Source organism: Oryza sativa, chromosome 4 (assembly GCF_034140825.1).
Source record: "Oryza sativa Japonica Group chromosome 4, ASM3414082v1".
NCBI classification, from domain to species: domain Eukaryota; kingdom Viridiplantae; phylum Streptophyta; class Magnoliopsida; order Poales; family Poaceae; genus Oryza; species Oryza sativa.
In genome coordinates, this window is record NC_089038.1 from 33,699,748 (window position 1) to 33,720,840 (window position 21,093).

General features: G+C 44.9%; 2 protein-coding genes and 1 long non-coding RNA gene across 3 annotated transcripts; 2 read left to right on the forward strand and 1 right to left on the reverse strand.

The window, feature by feature from the left end:
• Positions 1–1,616: 1,616 nt before the first annotated feature.
• LOC4337233 (putative wall-associated receptor kinase-like 16) lies at positions 1,617–12,008 on the forward strand. Its single transcript, XM_066309848.1, has 3 exons — positions 1,617–2,577; positions 10,478–10,585; positions 10,773–12,008. Exons 1-3 carry the CDS (start codon positions 1,617–1,619, stop codon positions 11,975–11,977), a joined length of 2,274 nt encoding a protein of 757 aa, XP_066165945.1. The 3' UTR covers positions 11,978–12,008.
• Positions 12,009–14,129: 2,121 nt separating this feature from the next.
• LOC107280698 (uncharacterized) lies at positions 14,130–14,968 on the forward strand. Its single transcript, XR_010741041.1, has 2 exons — positions 14,130–14,429; positions 14,553–14,968. It is a non-coding gene; the product is annotated as an uncharacterized lncRNA (long non-coding RNA).
• Positions 14,969–17,204: 2,236 nt separating this feature from the next.
• Positions 17,205–20,799, reverse strand: LOC112938784 (uncharacterized). The gene is made up of 4 exons (XM_066309849.1): positions 20,770–20,799; positions 20,464–20,652; positions 19,704–20,015; positions 17,205–18,157 (listed from the first exon to the last, which is right to left on the reverse strand). The coding sequence occupies exons 1-4, from the start codon at positions 20,797–20,799 to the stop codon at positions 17,585–17,587; spliced, it is 1,104 nt and encodes a 367-aa protein (XP_066165946.1). The 3' UTR covers positions 17,205–17,584.
• Between the last annotated feature and the right edge of the window lie 294 nt (positions 20,800–21,093).

Here is a 21,093-nt window from a genome sequence, read left to right on the forward strand (position 1 = left end):
CTAAAAAATATAGTTCTCCTAATTTCTTGTGATATTTGGTAAAACTTGACGTGATATTCTATTTTGGAACATCTACAAGGGCAAATGACATCGCCAACCTCTCGTCGGCGCGTACGCACCGATCGAACGGCGACTACATCAGCGTCTGCGCCGGCGCGCGCTGCGTCGTCCGCTCCGCACTGCCGTGGACCGCTCCGGCTTCGGCTGCTGCCAGACGCCGCAGAAGCAACAAATGTACCAAGCCCACAAAGCCACAAAGGCCTGAGAAGTACGAGGCTCGGCCTAACCCTTCATGTACCAAGCTAGAGAGTACTTTAATTTCCGGCCCCAAACACAAAAGGCGAGCCTACTTTGTACCAAGCCCAAGACGCCAGCACCATATAAAGGCAATCTTCTTGCCTTCTGTTAAAAAAAAATAAAATTTTAAAAGAATGACGCCAACACCAAGCCCAAAGCGATTTCTTATTTACTTTATTGACCTTTTAGCCAAAGCGATTTTGTGTCTTGCTTGCAAGTTATACATGGAATATGTGGTGGAAATTACATAGTTAAAACCTGAAAACTACCGTTGGATTAAAAAAAGACGTATCAGATTTGTCCACGTCATTATGAGTAAAACTTTTACTCACAAATTTACTTGTGAGAGAAAATTTTTTACTCAGGGTGACGTGGACGAATATTTGACGTTTATTTTTCGATCCAAATGAAAATTTTCATGTTTTCACTATATTTGTGGTTTGCACTGTATATTTTTCCAGTTATACATGTTATCTTTTTCTTTCTTCAACCAATCTTATGTGGTATTTTTAGGGACAACACATGAGCCCTTATAATACTTGCTCTAAGGCAATCTTCTTGCCTTGTGTTAAAAAATAAATTTTTTAAAAAATGACGCCAACACCAAGCCCAAAGCGATTTCTTTTGATTTTCTTGACCTTTTAGTCCAAAGTGATTTATGTCTTGCTTGCAAGTTATACGTGCCGTCTTTGTCTATCTTCAACCAGGGAATCGAATTTCTGAAATTAGCGGCCGATCAAATTTCGGCACATCATCGCCGGCGACTTGACTTCGAACCGAAACCTTACTTATTTACTACAGCAAGTCAGCGCTAAGTGGGACTATTTTGGAATATCATACGCTGCTCAAATAAGCTACCATATCCCGAAAACAAAAAAAAGCTAGCATATCCTGATCAGCACAGCAGCACCACTACCAGCACGTCGTGTAATGGTCGTGTCGTCTGTCCATTCCAGGGGAAATGGAAGGCATCCAGATCATTTGCTAATCTAAACCGTGAAGCCAACTAATTAATATTAATGAATTCCCCGAGATACCCTTTCAAGTTTATTTTTTATAACATCTCATTTGAAAAATGAATATAGGTCAACCATCTTATGATGTTACCCTCTTATCTTTATCTCACATGGGACACGCACCTGCGCCCAAAACTCTTCGAAAGATTAAACAAAACAGAACAATTTCAGACAAGTTCAGTACGAGGTTTCTCGTTCATCTGGCTGTTTAATGATATCATGGTTATATATGAAGAGGTATTTCTCCACGCAAAGACACCAAATACCGAATCGAATAGCTAGCTCGATCTCTGCAAGAGCAAGATGAAGCAGCTTTCCTCCTCATGCCCTGCAAAGATTGGCACCATGGTTGTTGTTGTTGTTGGGGCTCTGCTGTTTCATCTCGTAGTGACAGCATTGGCCGCGCCGGTAGCCTTGCCTGGCTGCCCCGAGACCTGCGGCAACGTCACCGTCCCTTACCCTTTCGGCATTGGCCACGGCTGCTTCCGCGATGGCTTCGAGCTCGCCTGCGACGAGACGCACCCTGCTGCACCACCGAAGCTGCGTTTCGCAAGAAACGGCGTGGAAGTGATCGACATCTCCCTGCCGTCCGGCACGGTGAGAGTCGCCACCAGGATGCTGGGCACGGACTCCTCGTCGTCGCTGCCGCGGCAGCTCAACGGCTCGTGGCCGGCCGGCCTGCCGGCAAATGGCTCCCTGGCGGTGTCGACCAGGCACAACCGGTTCGTCGCCATGGGCTGCAACCTCCTCGCCAACCTCGTCGCCAACGACGACGACGACTACATCAGCGTCTGCGCCGCGCTGTGCGTGGTCCGATCCGCGCTGCCGAGGGACGCCGCCGCCGCCTCAAGCTGCTCCGGCTTCGGCTGCTGCCAGACGCCGGTGGCGAGGGGCCTCCCGTCCTACGGCGTCCACCTCAACGACCTGACCCAGAGGTCGGTCACCGTGGGGTCGTACGGGGCGGCGTTCATCGCCGACGGCGAGTGGTTCGCCGGCGAGCAACGCTCCCTGCAGCTCGGCTTCGTCGCTGACCCGCGGAAGCTGGCCGACTCGACGGCGGTCCCGACGGTGCTGGAGTGGTCGCTGGACATGGACCGCGATCAGGACATGTTCTGGTACGACACCAGGGTCTCTCAATGGACGCGATGTGTCAGCGTGCACAGCGCCATCGACGACGCTGTTGACGGGAACCTTTACGGCCGAGCACGGTGCAATTGCTCCAAAGGATACGAGGGAAACCCTTACCTAGCCAATGGATGCCAAGGTATGTACAGACTACAGTTCAGCGATTAATTACCCGACGATTAGTTAGTTAAATATACAATCTGAAAGTTTTTCAACCAAAAAACTGTTGTGTACTATAGTTACTCTTTTGATGGACCAGATTGTGGTCCATGTGTGGATGGGCCAGATTGTGAATAAGCTGGGACTTTGGCCCGTCCAGATAAGCTTACGTGGGCTGGGCCTTTGCTTAACCAGCTGGTTTAAACTGGGAAATACGAGCTACTGGATTTTGGTCCCTTATGAAAGAAAAACTTTAATTACATATTCCTCGCCAGGGCCCAAAAACCTCAAGCATACTTCCTTCGTTTTGTTTTCCAAAAAGGAAAAAGTACACCTAGGGTCCCTCAACTTGTCATCGAGTTACAAAATCGTCCCCCAACCGAAAAAATATATGACATCCCTCAAGTTATGAAAACCGTTCACTTTAGATTCTTTGGTGGTTTTTATCCCGGTTTTATCCTACATGGCCCCACATGTCAGGATGCCACGTCATCTCTTCTTTATTCCCTTTTTCTCTCTTCTTCAGCGGGTAGGCGACGCCGCGACGGGCCGAGACGGGCGCGCGGGCGAAGCAGGGGCGGCGGCCGAAGCGGAGCAGGGGGCGGGCGCCGCCGGATTTGGGCGGCGACGGGGCGCCACCAGCAGCCGCCGCCGCGCTCGCCCACCGCCACCGCGCTCGCCTGCCATAGCTGCTCTCGCCCGCCGCCGCTCTCGCCCGATCCGCCGCCTGTCACGCTCGTCAACTGCGCCGAGCGGATCTGGAGGAAGAGTGAGGGGAGAGCCAAATGTGCGCGCGCGTAGCCGGCAATGGCGTCGTCGTGTGACCCAAACTCCCCTCGCCCGGAGGAATAGCGACATCAGCCGTACGTCGCCGAGGACTGCCGCGGCGCACTGCAGCTGCTCAGCGACGACACGAACGGTCGTCCGTGCAGCGGCGCCGTCTTTCGCCCACGACGAGTCGACGACAACAACGCCGACGATTGGATTGGCTAGCTTGTACTGCATCGTCATGGCGTCCTCTTCTTCGGCGGCTGAGGCGGCGGCGAGATGGGTCCGTCAGCGAGATCAACTGCATCCATGTCCATGCGTGCAAGCTTGCTACTACTAGCTAAAACTCACAGGACTTCAATGGCGGGGCGTTGCCACCAGAGGTAGAAGTAAAAAGACGAAGACGTCGGCGTGGGTCCAGTGGGCGGCGGGCTTGTTGATGGAGGCGGCGCAGACGATCCGGTCGGCGATGCGGTGGCGCAGCGGGTGGTCGGAGTTGGATTCCACCTGCAACGGCGACCAATAGAAATCCACCGACGCGTTGTATTGACATGGCGTACAGTCCCAGCATTCTCTCGCCGCCGCAACGCGCCTTCCTGAATAGGAAGTAATTATATTAAATAGGAAGTAATTAATACTTTGATCAATGCAAAAAGCAGCAAATGACGGAGCATGAGAGATGATGTAACTAAGTAGTAGCGTTGGTGACTGGATATCCGATGCCATGGCGAGTGGTGGGGAAGACGACGAAGAGAAGGCTGAACATGACGCCGACGCCCAGTGGCACGATGCCCAGCACCGATTGGATGGCGATGGTGGCCGGCGATGGTGGTGGCGACACGTGGCCGAAGGGGGTGGCGCGGCGTCGAGCGGCGGTGGCGAAACGGTGGGCGACGGCAGCAAGAATGGTGGGCGGCGGTAGCTATACAACGGCCGGCGGCGGCAGCGGAAATGCAGCAGCTGCTGCCCGCGCCCAGCTCCGCCCCGCCGGCCGAGCCCCGTTCCGCCCCCGACGGCCGCGCCAAGCTCCTCCCCCGGTGGCGGCGGCGTGGGAGGGCGGGCGCGGGAGGCCGTGCCGCGCCGCCGCCGCCTCGTCGCCCGTCGCCGGTCTCCCGCCTCCCCCACCGGTCTGCTGCCCTGCGCCCCTGCCCACTGCCGAGCCGAACTGTGGAGGAAAGGGAGAGAGGAAGATGGTGCTGACACGTGGGTTCTACGCTGACTCAGCTGCCACGTCGGACAAAACTAGGGTCAAAACTACCAAGGGATCTAATTTACACTGGTTTTGTAAGTTGGGGGATGTGTTGTATCCGGTTTTGTGGTTGGAGGACGATTTTATAATTCGATGACAAGTTGAGGGACCTTGGTGTACTTTTTCCTTCCAAAAACTACCAATTATGACTTTCAAAAATGGTTATTAGACTAGAGTGAAGAAAAGTTAGAGTATTATCGATCGCTCATATTTCCTAATAAGTCAAAATGGTTTATTATGGAATATAAATTAATTTATAAGTACAACTTTATATATCAAGCTAATACTAAAAGAAAATTACATTGAAAATATCTTAAATTTAACTTTAAAATTAGATTTAAAAATATAAATTTTAGCTTTTGCTTTAAGTCAATCAATGGGGCTATTAGTCTTTGTATTATTCTTTCCCGGCAATCGCGACAGTGAGCCTTTCAGCTGAGCTGGTGAGCGGAGACGAGTCGACGGCGAGAGTACCGTGCGCGAATGCCTGATTTGACCAACAGCCCTTACGGCATGAATGCCTGATTTGACCACAGTTCACGCATGATCGACGTGTCGTGCATTTATTTCCCCCTCCATTATGTTCCATTATGTTTGGATGAAAGACTAAACAGTGAGATTCAGTTTTGAGAAATATTTTTAAAGGTTTATTAATTGAATTAAAAAAATAAAAAAAATCACTTATGTGGACAGTGGCTTCGATCCTCTCCTCCTTGCCACGTGGGTGCGGCTCTGATGAAGTTCCGTTACTCAAGATCTGCTTCCCGCACCTATGCCGAGCACCCTAGTGCACCGTCTCCATCGAGCTCCACCTCCATGAGCGCCTCGATCTCGGGGAGGAGTAGGGGGGCCATTCCTCCATGCCGGTGGTGAGCGGCCGCTCATTGGCACACGCCATGCGAGTTCACCGAGGCAATGCGCCTACCAGGTGCGCCCGTGCGAGAGAGTAAGAAGAGAAGAGAAGAAAGTTAGCCCTGAGTCCCTGATATGTGGCATCCTACGGTACCAAAACTAGCCTATAAACCGCTCAGAAATGTAATTTACCAAGTATCGATAGTTGGACGGTGTTAAATGCTTGGTTCGGGAGCTTGAGGATGAATTTGAAACAAAATGAAGAGTTAAAGGGTGTAAAATGGACTTATCCCCGCATATGCTTCCTTCGTTTTGTTTTCCAAAAGCCAATCACTTTTAAATGGTTATTAGATTAAAGTGAAGAAAAGTTAAGGCTGTGTTCGCTGGTGCTTTTTTTTTCGCGAACGCGTAAAAGGATTGCACGTCAATATATTAGAAGAAAAAAATGCGCTGGTGCTCGTTCCAGCAGGAACAGTGCGTACGAAAAACGAAACAATACATTAGCGCTTGATTAATTAAGTATTAGCTATTTTTTTAAAAAAATAAATTAATATAATTTTTAAGCAACTTTTGTATATAAATTTTTTTTAAAAAATACACTGTTTAACTGTTTGAAAAGCGTAGGTGTAGAAAATGAGAGAGATGGTTAGGAACCTAGAGGTCCGAACACCGCCTCTTTGTTGTTCTTTCCAGGCAATCACGGGAGCGAGCCTGTGAGGCTGTGAGCTGAGCTGATGAGCGGAGACGAGTGGACGACGAGAGTACCGTACGACGAGCGGCATGAATGCATGATTGACCACAGATTCCAAGATATTGACTGGTCGTGGCGTGCATTTATATCTAGGTTATAAAGTTTTGTCGTGTCATATCGAATATTATATAGTGTTGTATAGAGTGTTTGGACACTAATAAAAAACTAAGGCTGTATTTAGTTCATACTGAAGTTTGGAAGTTTGGTTGAAATTGAAACGATGTGACTGAAAAGTTGTGTGTGTGTATGAAATGTTTGATGTGATGGAAAGTTGAAAGTTTGGAAAAAAAACTTTGGAACTAAACAGGGCCTAATTACAGATTCCGTCGGTAAACCGCGAGACAAATTTATTAAGCATAATTAATCCGCCATTAACAAATATTTACTGTAGTACCACATTATCGAATCATGGAGCAATTAGGCTCAAAAGATTCGTCTCGCAAATTAGTCGCAATCTGTGCAATTATTTATTTTTTTAGCCTATATTTAATACTTCATATAGGTGTTTAAACGTTTAATGTGATATGGTATAAAATTTTTGTGTAGGAACTAAACATGGCCTTATTCCCAATATTATTAAATATAAGCATCTTTAGTTTGTTTAGCAAAGCTTAAAATTTAAAGGTTAATTGGCTAAATTTTAGTAGATTCTAAATTGTTTCAATTCCCTTTCTAAGCTTTTTTTTTACAATTGTTTCAATTCTAAATTGTTTAGAATAAAAGAATTTTATATGTTGGAATCAGTGACCAAAAATTTTATATTATATATAAAATGCTTGTATTTGAAAACGGATGGAGTACGTCAATTGTACCTGTCTGTGCGCTGCGCGTTCGTGTCCATCTATTCTCACCGTCTCAAATTTAAAAGATTTTGGAAAGATGAGATATTTTTCTAGTTTATGATGTGGTACTAGAAAATATCTCATCCGTCTAAAATCTCTTATATTTTAGAACGGAGGGAGTATATACTTTTGTCAATGGTACATCATCAGTCGCATCGATTTAGGCCTTGTTTAGTTTCCAATTTTTTTTTCCCAAAAACGTCACATTGAATCTTTAGACACATGCCTGGAGCGTTAAATATATTTTATATTATATATAAAATGCTTGTATTTGAAAACGGATGGAGTACGTCAATTGTACCTGTCTGTGCGCTGCGCGTTCGTGTCCATCTATTCTCACCGTCTCAAATTTAAAAGATTTTAGAAAGATGAGATATTTTTCTAGTTTATGATGTGGCACTAGAAAATATCTCATCCGTCTAAAATCTCTTATATTTTAGAACGGAGGGAGTATATACTTTTGTCAATGGTACATCATCAGTCGCATCGATTTAGGCCTTGTTTAGTTTCCAAATTTTTTTTCCCAAAAACGTCACATTGAATCTTTAGACACATGTCTGGAGCGTTAAATATAGATAAAATAAAAAACTAATTGCACAGTTTGCATGAAAATCACGAGAGGAATCTTTTGAGTCTAATTAGTCTATGATTAGTCATAAGTGCTACAATAACCCACATGTGCTAAGGCCATTCCCAACCCAAGACATTAAACATAGTTTTTATAAACTCCACATTATCAAGAAACCAGTACTAGACGCTACTCTTCCAATGCAAACACCACTTTGCTATATACTTAAATTTAATTCTACCTATCTCACATGTTGTCTTGAATGTTGTGTAGAAACCATGTTTCATATAAGATCTGGTTTCCTTCTCTTTTCTCAGTTATTCACTTGCCACATTATTTTGCATCCTAGGTGATAGCTTATTTAATGCTATGGACACTATCCTAGTCATTGAGTTGGGAATGGCGTAATGACGGATTATTATTTTTTAGATAATGAAATATAATATCCCGGCCTTTGCTCAAAAAGAACTACAGCCAATTATTATAAAGATCCACTCCAGAAGAGAGTGTAGTTCAAGACAAGTTGAACACACCAAACAAGAGAAGAAATGACCCAAACTGAGAAAAGCAAAACAAAATGTGGAGCTAGAAGGCCTCGTCAAAGCCTAGGACTGAAGTTCGAAGCCAATGCATAGATCAATGACAATATCCTTGCACGAAGAGGTTTCTCCAAAGCGGTGCCCCCAAGGAGGATGCGACGTGGATCACCGCCACCGCTCGTTCGGAACCGAAGCAAGGTTTTCACCCGGAGAATATGGTAGGGAAAAGAAAGGGGTATGCTAAACAACGCCTATAAGGAGGGGAACGACGCCAAACGGCGTCGCCGTTGTCAGTCGGCCAAATGGCTCGGCAAGGCTTTCGCCCGCGATTCCCTGTCCAAACCCACACCACCAATCCGCATGACGGATTAATTAGGCTTAATAAATTCGTCTCGCGATTTTCAGGTGAGTTATGAAATTAGTTTTTTCATTCGTGTTCGAAAACTTCTTCCGACATCCGGTCAAATAAAATGTTTGATGTGACATCTAAATTTTTTTTCGCGAACTAAAAAAAAGGCCCTAGTCACTAGTGTGGGAGGCGTTGACTGGACTTCGAAGCATATGAGATCAGGATAAAAACCTTTGCTATATATATTCCTCATCAGCTGCTGTAACGGACTGAATAGAGGAGGCTGCTCTACTAGCCTAGTAGTAGTACTGTAGTATAGAGATAACTTGCACGCCGTCTTTAGCGACGATTGGAGCAGTCGTGTTTCAGCTTCTGGTGACGACGACGACACTGTCAGCAGCAGCCCCGACCCCGATAGCCCTGCCTGGTTGCCCGGAAAGCTGCGGCGGCATACAAGTGCCGTACCCTTTCGGCATCGGCGACGGGTGCTCCTACCATGGCTTCAACCTCACATGCGACGACGAGGCGCACCACCACCAGACGCCGCCCAAGCTGTTCATGGCCACAGACAACGGCACCGTCGTCCAAGTGCTCAACATCTCCTTGCCGGACGGCACTGTACGCGTCCGCAGCAAGCTTTCGCAGTCATCTATTGCCGGCTCCTCCTCCTCCTCGTCTAATGCCTCGTCGTCACGGTCCGACCTACCGGCCGACGGGCCGTTCACGGTGTCCTCCGCGTATAACTGGCTGGTTGCCTTCGGCTGCAACATCGTGGCCGACCTTACCCCGTACGGCAATATCGCCGACGGCAGCAGCTGCGCCGCCACATGTATAGATGGATGGCAAAATTTCGCAGGCCCCTCGTGCTCCGGCATCGCGCGCTGCCGTACGTCCGTTGGGAGGGGTGTCCACTCGTACACGATCCAGGTCACGTCTCTGATAGACCGAAATTCCATGGGTGCCTCGACATCGACGACATGGGCAGCTGCGTTCGTAGCTGAGCAGGGCTGGTTCAGCGCGAATGAGAATGCCATGTTGTACAACTTCACCAATTGGCTGCCGTTCACGGTCGAGAGTGTTCCGGTGGTGCTGGAATGGTGGCTGGATTTGATCCGTGATGGAGCCATACTGCCGTTGTCAGTTGGGCCCAATACTACCGACTTTAGATGCCTAAGCTTGCATAGTTCAAGCTATTACAACGATCTAAACTACGACCGAAGACGGTGCAACTGTTCCCAAGGATACGAAGGCAATCCTTACATCCGTGATGGATGCCGAGGTATTTTTTTCTTTCCTGCTTTATTGTGTTTGTTGCAGCGAAGGCTCCAATTTTCATGTAAAAGAAAAGTTATACATATGGCCCGTTCTTTTCTCATGAAGTTAGAGATTTTATCTCGTTTTTCATTAGAGGAATTTTACGGTCCTTGAAAAAAATACCTTAAGGTACCTAAATTTTACACTAAAATTTTTGGTACCTTGAAGTACTTAGTACCTAGAGGTATCAAATTTTACACTAGAAAAATATGGTACCTCTAGTAACTTCTTAAGGATGGTAAAATTAACCTTTTCATTAGCACGTTTTTTAAACTACTAAAGACGCATTTGGTGCGAAAACTTTCTATATAGAAGTTGCTTAAAAATCAAATATATCTATTTGTTAAATTTGTAATAATTAAACTTAATTAATTATGCGCTAATAGCTTTCTCGTTTTTCGTGCCCATATTTAATCTTAATCCACATCAGATTCGAACACCACCATATATAGTATCACTTGATATAATTATATAGAACATGTAATTATATCATACTATCAGTTGATAGAAGCTACTTACCTCGTCCCAAACTATAGCAACCTAAGATGAAATGAGACTCATCCTATGATAACGAATCTGGACATGATGCATCCAATCATGAATTGCATTCTTTAATTTTCACTCCCATATATTTGTTCCCCTTTTCAGATATCGATGAGTGCCAGCAGCCAGATGTTTATCCGTGTCATGGAACATGCATCAATATGCCTGGGACGTACCGATGCTTAGCAAAGAAAAGTGTCAAAAGCCTCCCAGGTACAAATGCAATTCCTCGCAAAAAAAGAAAAGAAAAAAAGAAGAAGCAATCGATCACTTGCTCGATTCTATTAGCGGAGTTTTCGATTTTAGAACTGTATTTGTAGCCTTCCAGGTACAAATACAGTTCATTTGGATCCATTCTATACATTATAAACCCTATGTTCCTGACGTTTATTCTCTGCAGGTTTAATAACCATTATAGCAGTTAGTGCTGGTTTTGGGCTACTGTTTTCACTTCTTGGTGTTGCCAAAATCACAAATAAAATCAAACAACGCAGAGCCAAGAAGTTGAGACGGAAGTTTTTCAAGAAGAATCATGGACTGCTTCTTCAACAATTAATATCTTCAAACAAGGATATAGCTGAAAGGATGAAGATTTTCAGTTTAGAAGAATTAGACCAGGCAACCAACAAATTTGATCAAAATCGCATTCTTGGGGGCGGTGGCCATGGCACAGTCTACAAAGGTATATTATCTGACCAACGTGTGGTGGCCATCAAAAAGTCAAAAATTGTGGTTCAAAGGGAGATTGATGATTTCATAAATGAGGTTGTCATACTTTCACAAACTAACCATAGGAATGTGGTGAAGCTATATGGTTGTTGCCTTGAGACAGAAGTTCCTTTATTAGTTTATGAGTTTATATCGAATGGAACTCTTTCATTTCATCTTCATGGCCAAAATGAGAATCCTTTGAAGTGGAAAGATAGATTGAGAATCGCACTAGAAACTGCAAGGGCTATTGCATATCTTCACTCGGCAGCTTCTATATCAGTGTTACATAGAGATATCAAATCTACAAATATACTACTCACTGATACTATGACGGCTAAAGTATCGGACTTTGGAGCTTCAAGGTCAATTTCAATTGACGAGACAGGAATACTCACCATCATCCAGGGCACTTATGGTTATCTAGATCCTGAATATTATTACTCTAGTCGACTGACTGAGAAAAGCGATATTTATAGTTTCGGTGTCATCCTAGCTGAACTATTGACAAGGGTAACACCGGTTTTCTCCTCCGAAACATCAGAAAGGACAAGCCTGGCATCATACTTTGTGTCGTTCATAAGAGACAACCGCTTGTCAGATATTCTGGACTCTCAAATTGTTAATGAGGTGGGTGCTGAAGATGCTAAGGTGGTTGCTAAGCTTGCAGAAGCATGTTTAAGATTAAAAGGTGAGGAAAGGCCTACAATGAGGCAAGTGGAGACAACACTTGAAGATGTGCAAAGGTCAAAAGTCCAACTTAATCATCAGATTGCAAGAGTGAGCAATAGTAATACACTAAAAAATCAGACGTACGAGGGAAGTAAGTGCTATGAAGGAACTAGACAATATAGCTTGGAAAAGGAGTTCATTCAATCATCTGAATTTCCAAGATAATTTTGCTTTCATGGAGGAAAAAAATGTTGAGTGAATATATTACTACTACTTAGGGTGCCATACTACAACTAGATGTCATTTGGGAATTACGGCATATAACGTTTAATTGAAAATAAATGAATTCAATATTCCTACTTTTAAACATCACTGTAATGCAATAGTCTTGTGCATTACTATGGTGCTTGGTGTGCTGTCTCGAATGAGCGAACTGATTTTGAGGCACAATGTCATACCGATTCCTGGCTTTCCCACCACTCGTCGGGGGCGAGAATGGCCTGAGTGACCGGATCACACGCAAGTCTGGTAGCCTTGGATTCCAACCAAGTCCACGCGCGAGTCGAAATTTTTGCGAGAATTTACCCAGCGCCACTTCACTTGCTTCTTGATTACTCATCATCTGCTTCTAATACGTGGACAGCATTATTGTGGTCTTCTTTTCCGAGGAACTCCAATGCAACACTATAGCCATCAGGAGAGAGGCGTTCCGGGTAACAATTTACACTCTCGGATTCTGTATTCAAACTTGTCTCTATCACCATTGCTTTAAGAAATGTTGCATTCCGGAGAATATGAAGTGCAAGTTCCAGTTGATCTTTCTCACCGAAAAATCCTGTTATCTGAACCCAACTGAGATGGGAGTGTGGGCATCTAGGTAGACTCCTTAACTCACCATCATCTTGACAATATCGCTGATGCACACATACCATCTTCATCTAATAATATGGAGAAGTATATAAATTAGCTCTTGTCAATTTACTTGCAGGCCTTCACATTCAACTCTTGTCAGTTTTGTATGTGAAAGAATTGAACAGATGAACTTACATGCAGTTCTAGTTTTTCCATGAAAGGAGCAGCCTTCAATAGAGAAGCAAAGTCAAGTAAATCAATCTTCCTTTGTGGCAGGTCAGATATAGTTAACCCCAATGTCAAATGGCGTAGAGAAATAAGTCTGGGAAGCCTACTTAGCATATCAATCCTCTGTGTACAATAAATAACCATTAAAAAAAATCACTATGCACATAGCTAATGCAAATGAGAACACATCTGTGGGTCGTTCGAAAAAAAGAAGAAGAAGAAGAGAGGAACTGCAAAGTGCAAACCTCAACTTGTTTTGACTTTAAAGTTAGCGTCTCAAGATTAGTCAGAGTACTGGGTAAGTCACTGAAGATGTATCCAAGAGCAGAATGGAAAGTTAATAAACTGATGGAAACATTTGTTGTTTGCGACGGTATAGCAAGTTGCAATGGTATAAATGGGCCTCGATAATCCAGGGCTGTCAAGCCGCAGCTCAATTTGATCTCTCGTAGTAAGGGGCAGATCGCAACGAGCAGACTCTTAAGCTGATTGAGATGACCAGGAACCCTTAGATTAGTAAGCATCCTACAGTCAGTAATATCCACCTCCCGCAGATGATTGCATTCAGACAAAAATTGGTGAAGATCTTCATCGGTGATGTCCACCTCTCGCAGGCTAAGCTTAGTGAGGTTCAGTGATCCCCTGGAATCAGCAGGAACCTTCAAAGAAGCAAACCACAGCCGCAGATAACACAGGTTGGAATTGATCATCTTCCAGAGGGAAATCGTATCGCACTATACGAGGCCCGAACAGCAGTGAATATAATTCTAAAACAAGCCCTTTGGTCTTCAACGCAGTAGCATTTTTCACCCATATATGTTGATATGGTACGAATTTTTGTTGTCAAGAGCAAATCTAATTCTGAATTGCTCAGTCCCTGCACCCTCGTGTTGTTGCAGAACAGAGTCAACAATCTTGATGAACTTTCGTTTGTTGAGGTTAAACCCACGATGAGAAGAGCATCTCTCCCAGTCATAATCTGAGTACACTGTTCTAGTACTCAATTCCAAATTGGCTCGGCACGTCCAAATACGCTTCCAGTGACTTGACAACACGCTTGTTCTTACTGCCTCTTTCAGTGGCAACTTAGATGTGATAGAACACAATACATCCTGGCAAGAATGAAAGAATAGATTTTCTCCCCTCCATCGTTTTGTACCGCACGGTACCAGTACCATGAGGTACCAGTCTTCATCCGGCCGTTCATTGAGGGGTACGATGGGGATGGGAGTATGCGCGAGGTTCGCTCCGGTGTGGGGTCCCAACGTTTCTAGCTGCGTGCGGCTTCGTTTAGGTCATCCCCATCGCATCTCACGATACCGTCGCCCACCGCATCTCACGCTAGCGCCGCCGCACGTGTGTTCATCTGAGGAGGAGGGCGAGCGCTTCTGTAATCGTCGCCGTACGGGTGGTGACATCCTGGTAGCGCCGCGGCCGCAGGAGTCGTCGCCGCCGCCGCTGCAAGGTCCGCCACCGCAGTGGCCGGCGGTGCAGCTGCAAGGGCCGGTGCCATACGCTTCAAGGTTCGCCGCCGCCGTGGCCGGCGGTGCAGCTGCAAGGCCGGCGCCATCCTCTGCGCCATCCGCCGCAGTGGCCAGTAAGCTTTTGTTTGATTTTATTCTGCTGTTCGTTTTTTGTTTGACCGGATTTGAGTATGTTCACCATTGTTTCGCTGCAAGAAAATTTGCATAATAATACTATGAAATAACCAATGTTACAGGAGGTTGACCAATGCGATACTTTAATCTGGGTAGACCAAGATGGCATCCAAGAGTGCAGAAGACATTCGAGAAGCTTTGGCTTGCATTGGATCATACTAGCAGGACAAATCCAACCAGGCGGCAATATGAATGGTCTAACTATATTGATAGAGCGAAAGTTGAGGAAGACAAAATGAAACTTGAATTTGAGATGGCTGCCAGGATTTCGGCTACCGAAGCAACATATAAGAAAAAAATTTCAAAGCTCAAAAAAGAGGCAGACCACGCTAGAGGTTGGTTCATGGGTTCCCTAGTTGTTATTGCAATTCTTATGTACAAGATTTCAGAGTGTATGTACCACTGTTGACTATATTATGTCTGAGCTGTACTTTGCTACCTGCAATTTAACATATCAATTTTAACAATGCTTTTCGGATTTCTCACATCTGAAATGACACCAAAATTATGAATGTGGCTGTCAGTCTCACGCATGAGTGAAGTACATCATTTTCAGATTCACATATACCATGTTCACATACAGATAAAATAGTTAGCTTCAGCCATGTCAGTACAACTCCAAATTGCAATACATCCATCATATCTTCAATTCCAGAAATCACCAAGCATTGCATGTACCATAAAACATACAGAAATATAAAACTAGCTGCAACCATGTCATTAAACTCATCTCTTCAATTCCAGAAGTAACCAATACCAAAACACAGCTTGAAAACGTAATATTACAGGAAAACACACCAAGATTGATTACAGTCCAATGACTCCATTATAAAATGCCTCCAATACTACAGGAACGGACAAGAGCATGACAAATTTATCAAACGTCCAGAACAAATTGTGTGCTTGTACTTCATATCCATCTCAAACATCTTCTTGTACTTTCCCGAAATTGTAAGCTTCACTCATCCATGGCCGAACACGCACGCACGCATGCATCGAAGTCCCGCGACGATTTGGACAAGGGGAAAAAGGCGGTGTCGAGAGGAATGGATGAGGCGCCGCCGCGAAGGGGAGAAAGGCAAACCGATAGCTCTTCCCAGAGAACCAAGGATGCGCCGCCGCCGCCGCGAACGGGTTGCCGCCGTCGGCAGCTACGGATGCGCCGCCGCCGCCGCGAACGGGATGCCGCCGTCGGTAGCTACGGATGTGCCGCCGCAGCCGCGAACGGGATGCTGCCGTCGGCAGCTATGGATGTGCCGCCGCCACCGCGAACGGGATACCACCGCCGCCACCTAGGGTTCTGCTACTCTGCCGCGCTTCCCCAACTCAGCCAAACCTTGCACCGATCCAAAAATCCCTCCATACGCGAAATTACGATTATACCCTTCCACCGTGGCTCTCTCGCGCTAACCACACCCATGACCAAGTTGGTACCTCGAGGTACCATGCAATCGCCACTGTTCGATCTGCCATCACCAACGGTCAGGATTTTAGTACCTCATGGTACCAGTACCACGTGGTAAAAAAGGACCAAAGCAACACTCATGAAAGAATGAACATCGAACAGTTTGATCTCAACAAGAATAATTAACAAGCTCTGATAGTTTAATGCAAATGCTGCTGCTTCATCTTACCTTGGGAAGATTACAGAGTTGAAGCTTGGGTATCTTTCTCTTGGCAACTGCTGATCCGTGGAGGTGAAGTCCTGGTGCAGTTTTCCTCTTCCTACTTGCACCTGAGTCACCTGACATTGCTTTTCGCCCAACTACAACACACAAGAACTTGAAAAATAAATAAATATCTTCTTTTATCAGTATCCAACTATATATGCAGTGCAGCAAACGAATCCGGCAATCCGCGACAGAATGAGCGCTGTCACTCTGAGATCAACCCAAGCATGGTAAGGGTTCGAGGATGAGAGCAATGGCCGCGCAAGGGAGAAACAGCCCCATCATTCCGCATATTTGCAAACGAAAGTAATTTGTGATAATACTTTTATATACTTGTTCTTAGCAATCTAAAAGTAGAGGCTAAAAAGAAACTTCGATGAAAAAAACCTTAAAATCAACTTTAATTTTAAAGTTGTATATTTAAATTTTGACTAATAAGTACTCTATAAATATAAGCGAAAAGATGAGAACAAAAGTTTGTTTCGACTTTCGAGGGTGTAATACCGTGCTTCGGTTAATAGGTGGGAGGAGGAGAAGTATTCGTGTTCGGCGGAGTCGTCGCACCGCGTTGGCTTGTCTCCGCCGTACGTCGGAGCCCAAGGTAAAAGGGGAGAAAAAGAGAGAAAGGAAGTGTTTCGATTTATGTTTCGTTGGATTATAAGGATATATATACGAGTTCTAAAAACAGGAGAAGATCAGAAGATTCATGTAATTTTTTTTCGGAGAGATCTATCGTGGAATTTTCGAACTGTGTGATTCCATAAAGGGCCAACGACTGCAAGCCTTTGGTCCAGCCCAATGCATCAAATTTTGGCCCATAAGGTATGCAGACTTTTGAGGCCATGTTTGGCAGCCCAGAATACCGGCCCATTCCCGATTGGTACGGGCCGGGATCCTCAGCGGCCAGCGCCGCACGGCCCGCACGCGCACGGCGGCCACCGACGGCGACGCCACGTTGCTGACACCAATAGGCAATAACTCCGAACTCTTCTCTTCCAAGAAGAAGAAAATCAGATTTCAACCAACATTAAGAAGAACGTTTAATTATGCAGAAAATGTAGAGTAAATTTCATAAAACCATACCTATTACGGTGAAAGTTACACAAAATCACAGAGACTTTAACGCATGACATATAACATCATATATTATGCTCCTAAAGTTTCACACAACCCTCACCATATACTAGCTATTCCAAATAATTTGGCCCGCTCAAATATAACTAACTAGTAGTATTGGCCAAATTACACTGGCAACAAACAAGTTGGTTGCAGTTCCACAAAACCCTCAACATGCCCTAGCAATAATAAAATTTGGACCGCTCAAATGAAACTAAATTTTGATGGAAAGTGACACATCCTACTACTACGAATCTAAATAGGTATCACAATCCACCAAAATCCCTTATATTATGCAAATTACGCTGTCAACAAACAGGTTGGTTGCGGTGCGCTGCTGCAGGCGGTGCCGCTCCCCTACGCAGCCAGTTGTAGTGCACCTGAATGAACCGGAGACGAGACTCTGCAGTGGTGCAATCGTCGAGGAAGAACTGACGCCAATACGGGTCAAGGAACAGCGCGAGTGCCATGAGCCACAAATCGCTGCACGGGCGGTATCCATCGGCCACCACCATGTCCATGCAAGCCCTTGCGCCTCTCGCCTTCTTCTTCTCCGCACGGCTCTCCATGGACTCGACCCTCGAATCATCATCAGCTAGCCTGTGGAGAGCCTCGTCGCTGGAGTCACTGCATGTCCTGCTCTTTGAAGAGCTCCCTGAAGTTTCAGTCTCACTGGCACAAGGCCTCTTGCCCTTCGCCCTGGCTGCAGCTGCTGCTGGGGATGGTGGTTGTGCCCTAATGTCCTCCACATTGATCATTGGTTGATGTGCTGGTTGCACATTGGAGTGGTCCTGGACGACCGTGCGTCCTCGGAAAACAGCATGGTGCTCGTCGATACACTTGAGAGGAGCATCCTTGAATGCCTTGGCCCCTTTCCTTTCCTGCACAATCGAAGAGCAATGTCAGCATATGCAACAAAGAATCAGTGTCAAATATGGATGCAAACTATAGAAATGATGGAGTACGTCAGAATGCAAGCAATATAATGTACTCTGCATAAATAAACAGCAAGCACAACCTGAAAAAAAGATCAAGTTAAATAAAGCGTAAGGCAGAGCATTATTCACACTGCTCAAACTCAATCCGGTACTTCGATATGTTATATAAACTGCACTACAGAAATAAAATGATACACAGAAATAAATCAATTTTATTTGTAGGCATATTTGCAGAATCAGCATCCTGAACTGCAGCACAGCGAGCAGTTCTGTAGTACAGCAATCGGGCGAATTTGCAGAAACAGCAATAGAGCAATATGAACTACGAGCAGTTTACTCTGTATAAGGGAATCACAAATATCTCACATCCACAATGGCTGCATGCATGGGCTGGAAGAATGTGCATACAACAAGGTGTTGTTTAGTTTCTTCATGTCAGTGATATTGTTAGAAGTGGTTTATTTACTAATGAAAAAGCATTGATGGAATCACAATATGTCAGGTTTTAGGATGTCAGTGATATTGTTAGAAGTGGTAGACGGTGATGTGCATTCATGTCAATGATTGATGAAAAGCATCATGTAAATTCAGGGTGCTTTGTCTACCACTTCAGGTAAAGAAAGAAATTTCTCAGCGTGATTCCATCATGTAGCACCAGGATTGATAAAAAACATCATGTAAAGTAAGACAAAGCACCCTGAAACAGATGTCTTCTGAATGTAAAGAAAGAATTGGTTATCTCAACAATATTGCTAGCAGTGAAAATTTTTGGATTCACAATGTAGTGAAATCTGATTGTACCCTACATTAGTACTGCAACTTGGCAATTGCAGAGTCATGGAAAGGCAACATAAAAATCTTGCACATATATGTTAGGATGCTAAAATAGAATATGCTACAACTACTAGCAGAGATGTACTATATGTCAGGCATATGGTCACATAACAATGAGCCAGTTACTTTCTGATGTTAAACTATCTAAAAAGGGATGCACATGTCAGACAAATGGACAAGATTTTCCACATCAACTCTAGCTTCATCATTACAAAATTGTTACCTAGGAGTATTTCCAAGTAATACAAGATAAAGTCATTCATATTACTTGCTATGATTTTGGTACTTTCTAATTTCACTCCTATGTTCACATAGACTACAGTTATATATACACTAGTTCATCTAATATATATATATATATATATATATATATATATATATATATATATATATATATATATATATATATATATATATATATATATATATATATATATATATATATATATATATATATATATATATATATATATATATATATATATATATATATATATATATATATATATTGTGCATCCAATTTTGCTCACCTATTTTCATGTACACTAACTGACATACAACAGTTCATCTAATCACATCGTTATGTTCATATGCACAACACATGTCAGTCCAGTACTACACACTAGTCCAAAACCAAGGGATAGAATTGACATACCGACTCCTGGATTTCCCACCACTCGTCGGAGGCGAGGATGGCCTGAGAGACGGTGTCACGGCCAAGTCCGGTGGCCTTGGATTCCAGCCAAGTCCACATGCCGAAATTTTTGCGAGATTTTGCCCAGCGCCACTTCACTTGCTTCTTGGTTACTCTCTTTCCTGCCCTCTCTAACATCTTCCTCTCCAAATTGATGTACCCTTGTGCTTCGGGGGACGAGGAGATGATGTTGCGAGCCTGAATCTCCTCCAAGCAGCTATGGAGGAAGACGCGAAGCTCTTCCTCGGTCCAATGTGTTCGACCCTCCGCAATCTACCAACCCAAGTCATGCAACAAATTTGAGGGACAAGGAAATCAAAGCTAACAACGAACACAATTATTCCCTCCATTTAATACTATAGGTCATTTTAAACTTTTTTTCTAAGTTAATTTTTTTTTGTTTTGACTAAATGTAAAGGAAAAAATTATCAACGTCTACCACATCAAATTAATTTATTAGATTTAATATTTTATTTTAGTTAAAAATATTACTATATTTTTCTATAAATTTAATTAAACTTAAAATATTTTGACTAATTAAGAAAAATGAGATTCGCTCCGGTCCAGAAAAAATATCTCGAGGTATCATTACCTCACGGTACTTAAATTGTCTTCGATCATTGGATCATATAGGCATTGTTAGATACTTAGATCCAACGATTAAAAACGTTTTAGTATCATCAGGTCACAGTATCTCTCGAGTTACTTTCTAAGGGAGTACCTTTCTTGCGTCGCCGGACGGGATGAGGTCCCAATCGATGCAGCGCAACACTGTTTCCGGAGTGAGTCGCCGGACGAACGCGGCGACGGCTTCGGGCGACCTGGCGACGACGGCGGTGAGGAGTCGCGAAGCAGCGTCGACGGCGTCGTCTTGGGTGAAAAAGCTCGAGGTGGCGTCCGACAGCAGCGACTACAGCGAGTCGCGCGACCCCCGATCGGAATCCGAGTCACGAGACCCGGACGGAGGAGACGACGACGGCCCTGCTCCGATGATGCCCAGACCCAGGCCCTCCTCCGCGGCAACGACCTTGCGCTTCTTGCTGCCTCTGGCGGCCATGGCGGCGACGGGCAATGCAGCGAACCTACGAAGGGGAACGACGAGGAGGAGTTGGAGGAGGATGAACGGAAGGGGATCGAGGGCGAGGCGCTGCTGGCCTGGCCGTCGTCCGCGTTTAATAACGGGCTCGCAGCTCAACCGCACCCGCGTGCAGAAGCCATCAGCTCGCGCGAGCGTTCGAGACAGCTGAAATGTAGCAGACACATCTCAGCTCAGCTGAAGTTGCACTGTGGATTGTCGAACGCGCAGCGAACGAACACTGTCACCACCACACTGGGGCCTGTTCCAAAGTGG

Bases quoted from the DNA above. Each gene is read 5' to 3' on its own strand.
- LOC4337233 (XM_066309848.1), top strand. From the start codon at position 1,617: ATGAAGCAGCTTTCCTCCTCATGCCCTGCAAAGATTGGCACCATGGTT. The intron at 2,578-10,477 runs GTATGTACAGAC...TCCCCTTTTCAG, and splicing joins CCTAGCCAATGGATGCCAAG to ATATCGATGAGTGCCAGCAG. The intron at 10,586-10,772 runs GTACAAATGCAA...TATTCTCTGCAG, and splicing joins AAGTGTCAAAAGCCTCCCAG to GTTTAATAACCATTATAGCA.
- LOC112938784 (XM_066309849.1), bottom strand. From the start codon at position 20,799: ATGGCCGCCAGAGGCAGCAAGAAGCGCAAG. The intron at 20,016-20,463 runs GTACTCCCTTAG...TTGGGTTGGTAG, and splicing joins CGTCCGGCGACGCAAGAAAG to ATTGCGGAGGGTCGAACACA. The intron at 18,158-19,703 runs GTATGTCAATTC...TCGATTGTGCAG, and splicing joins GGTGGGAAATCCAGGAGTCG to GAAAGGAAAGGGGCCAAGGC.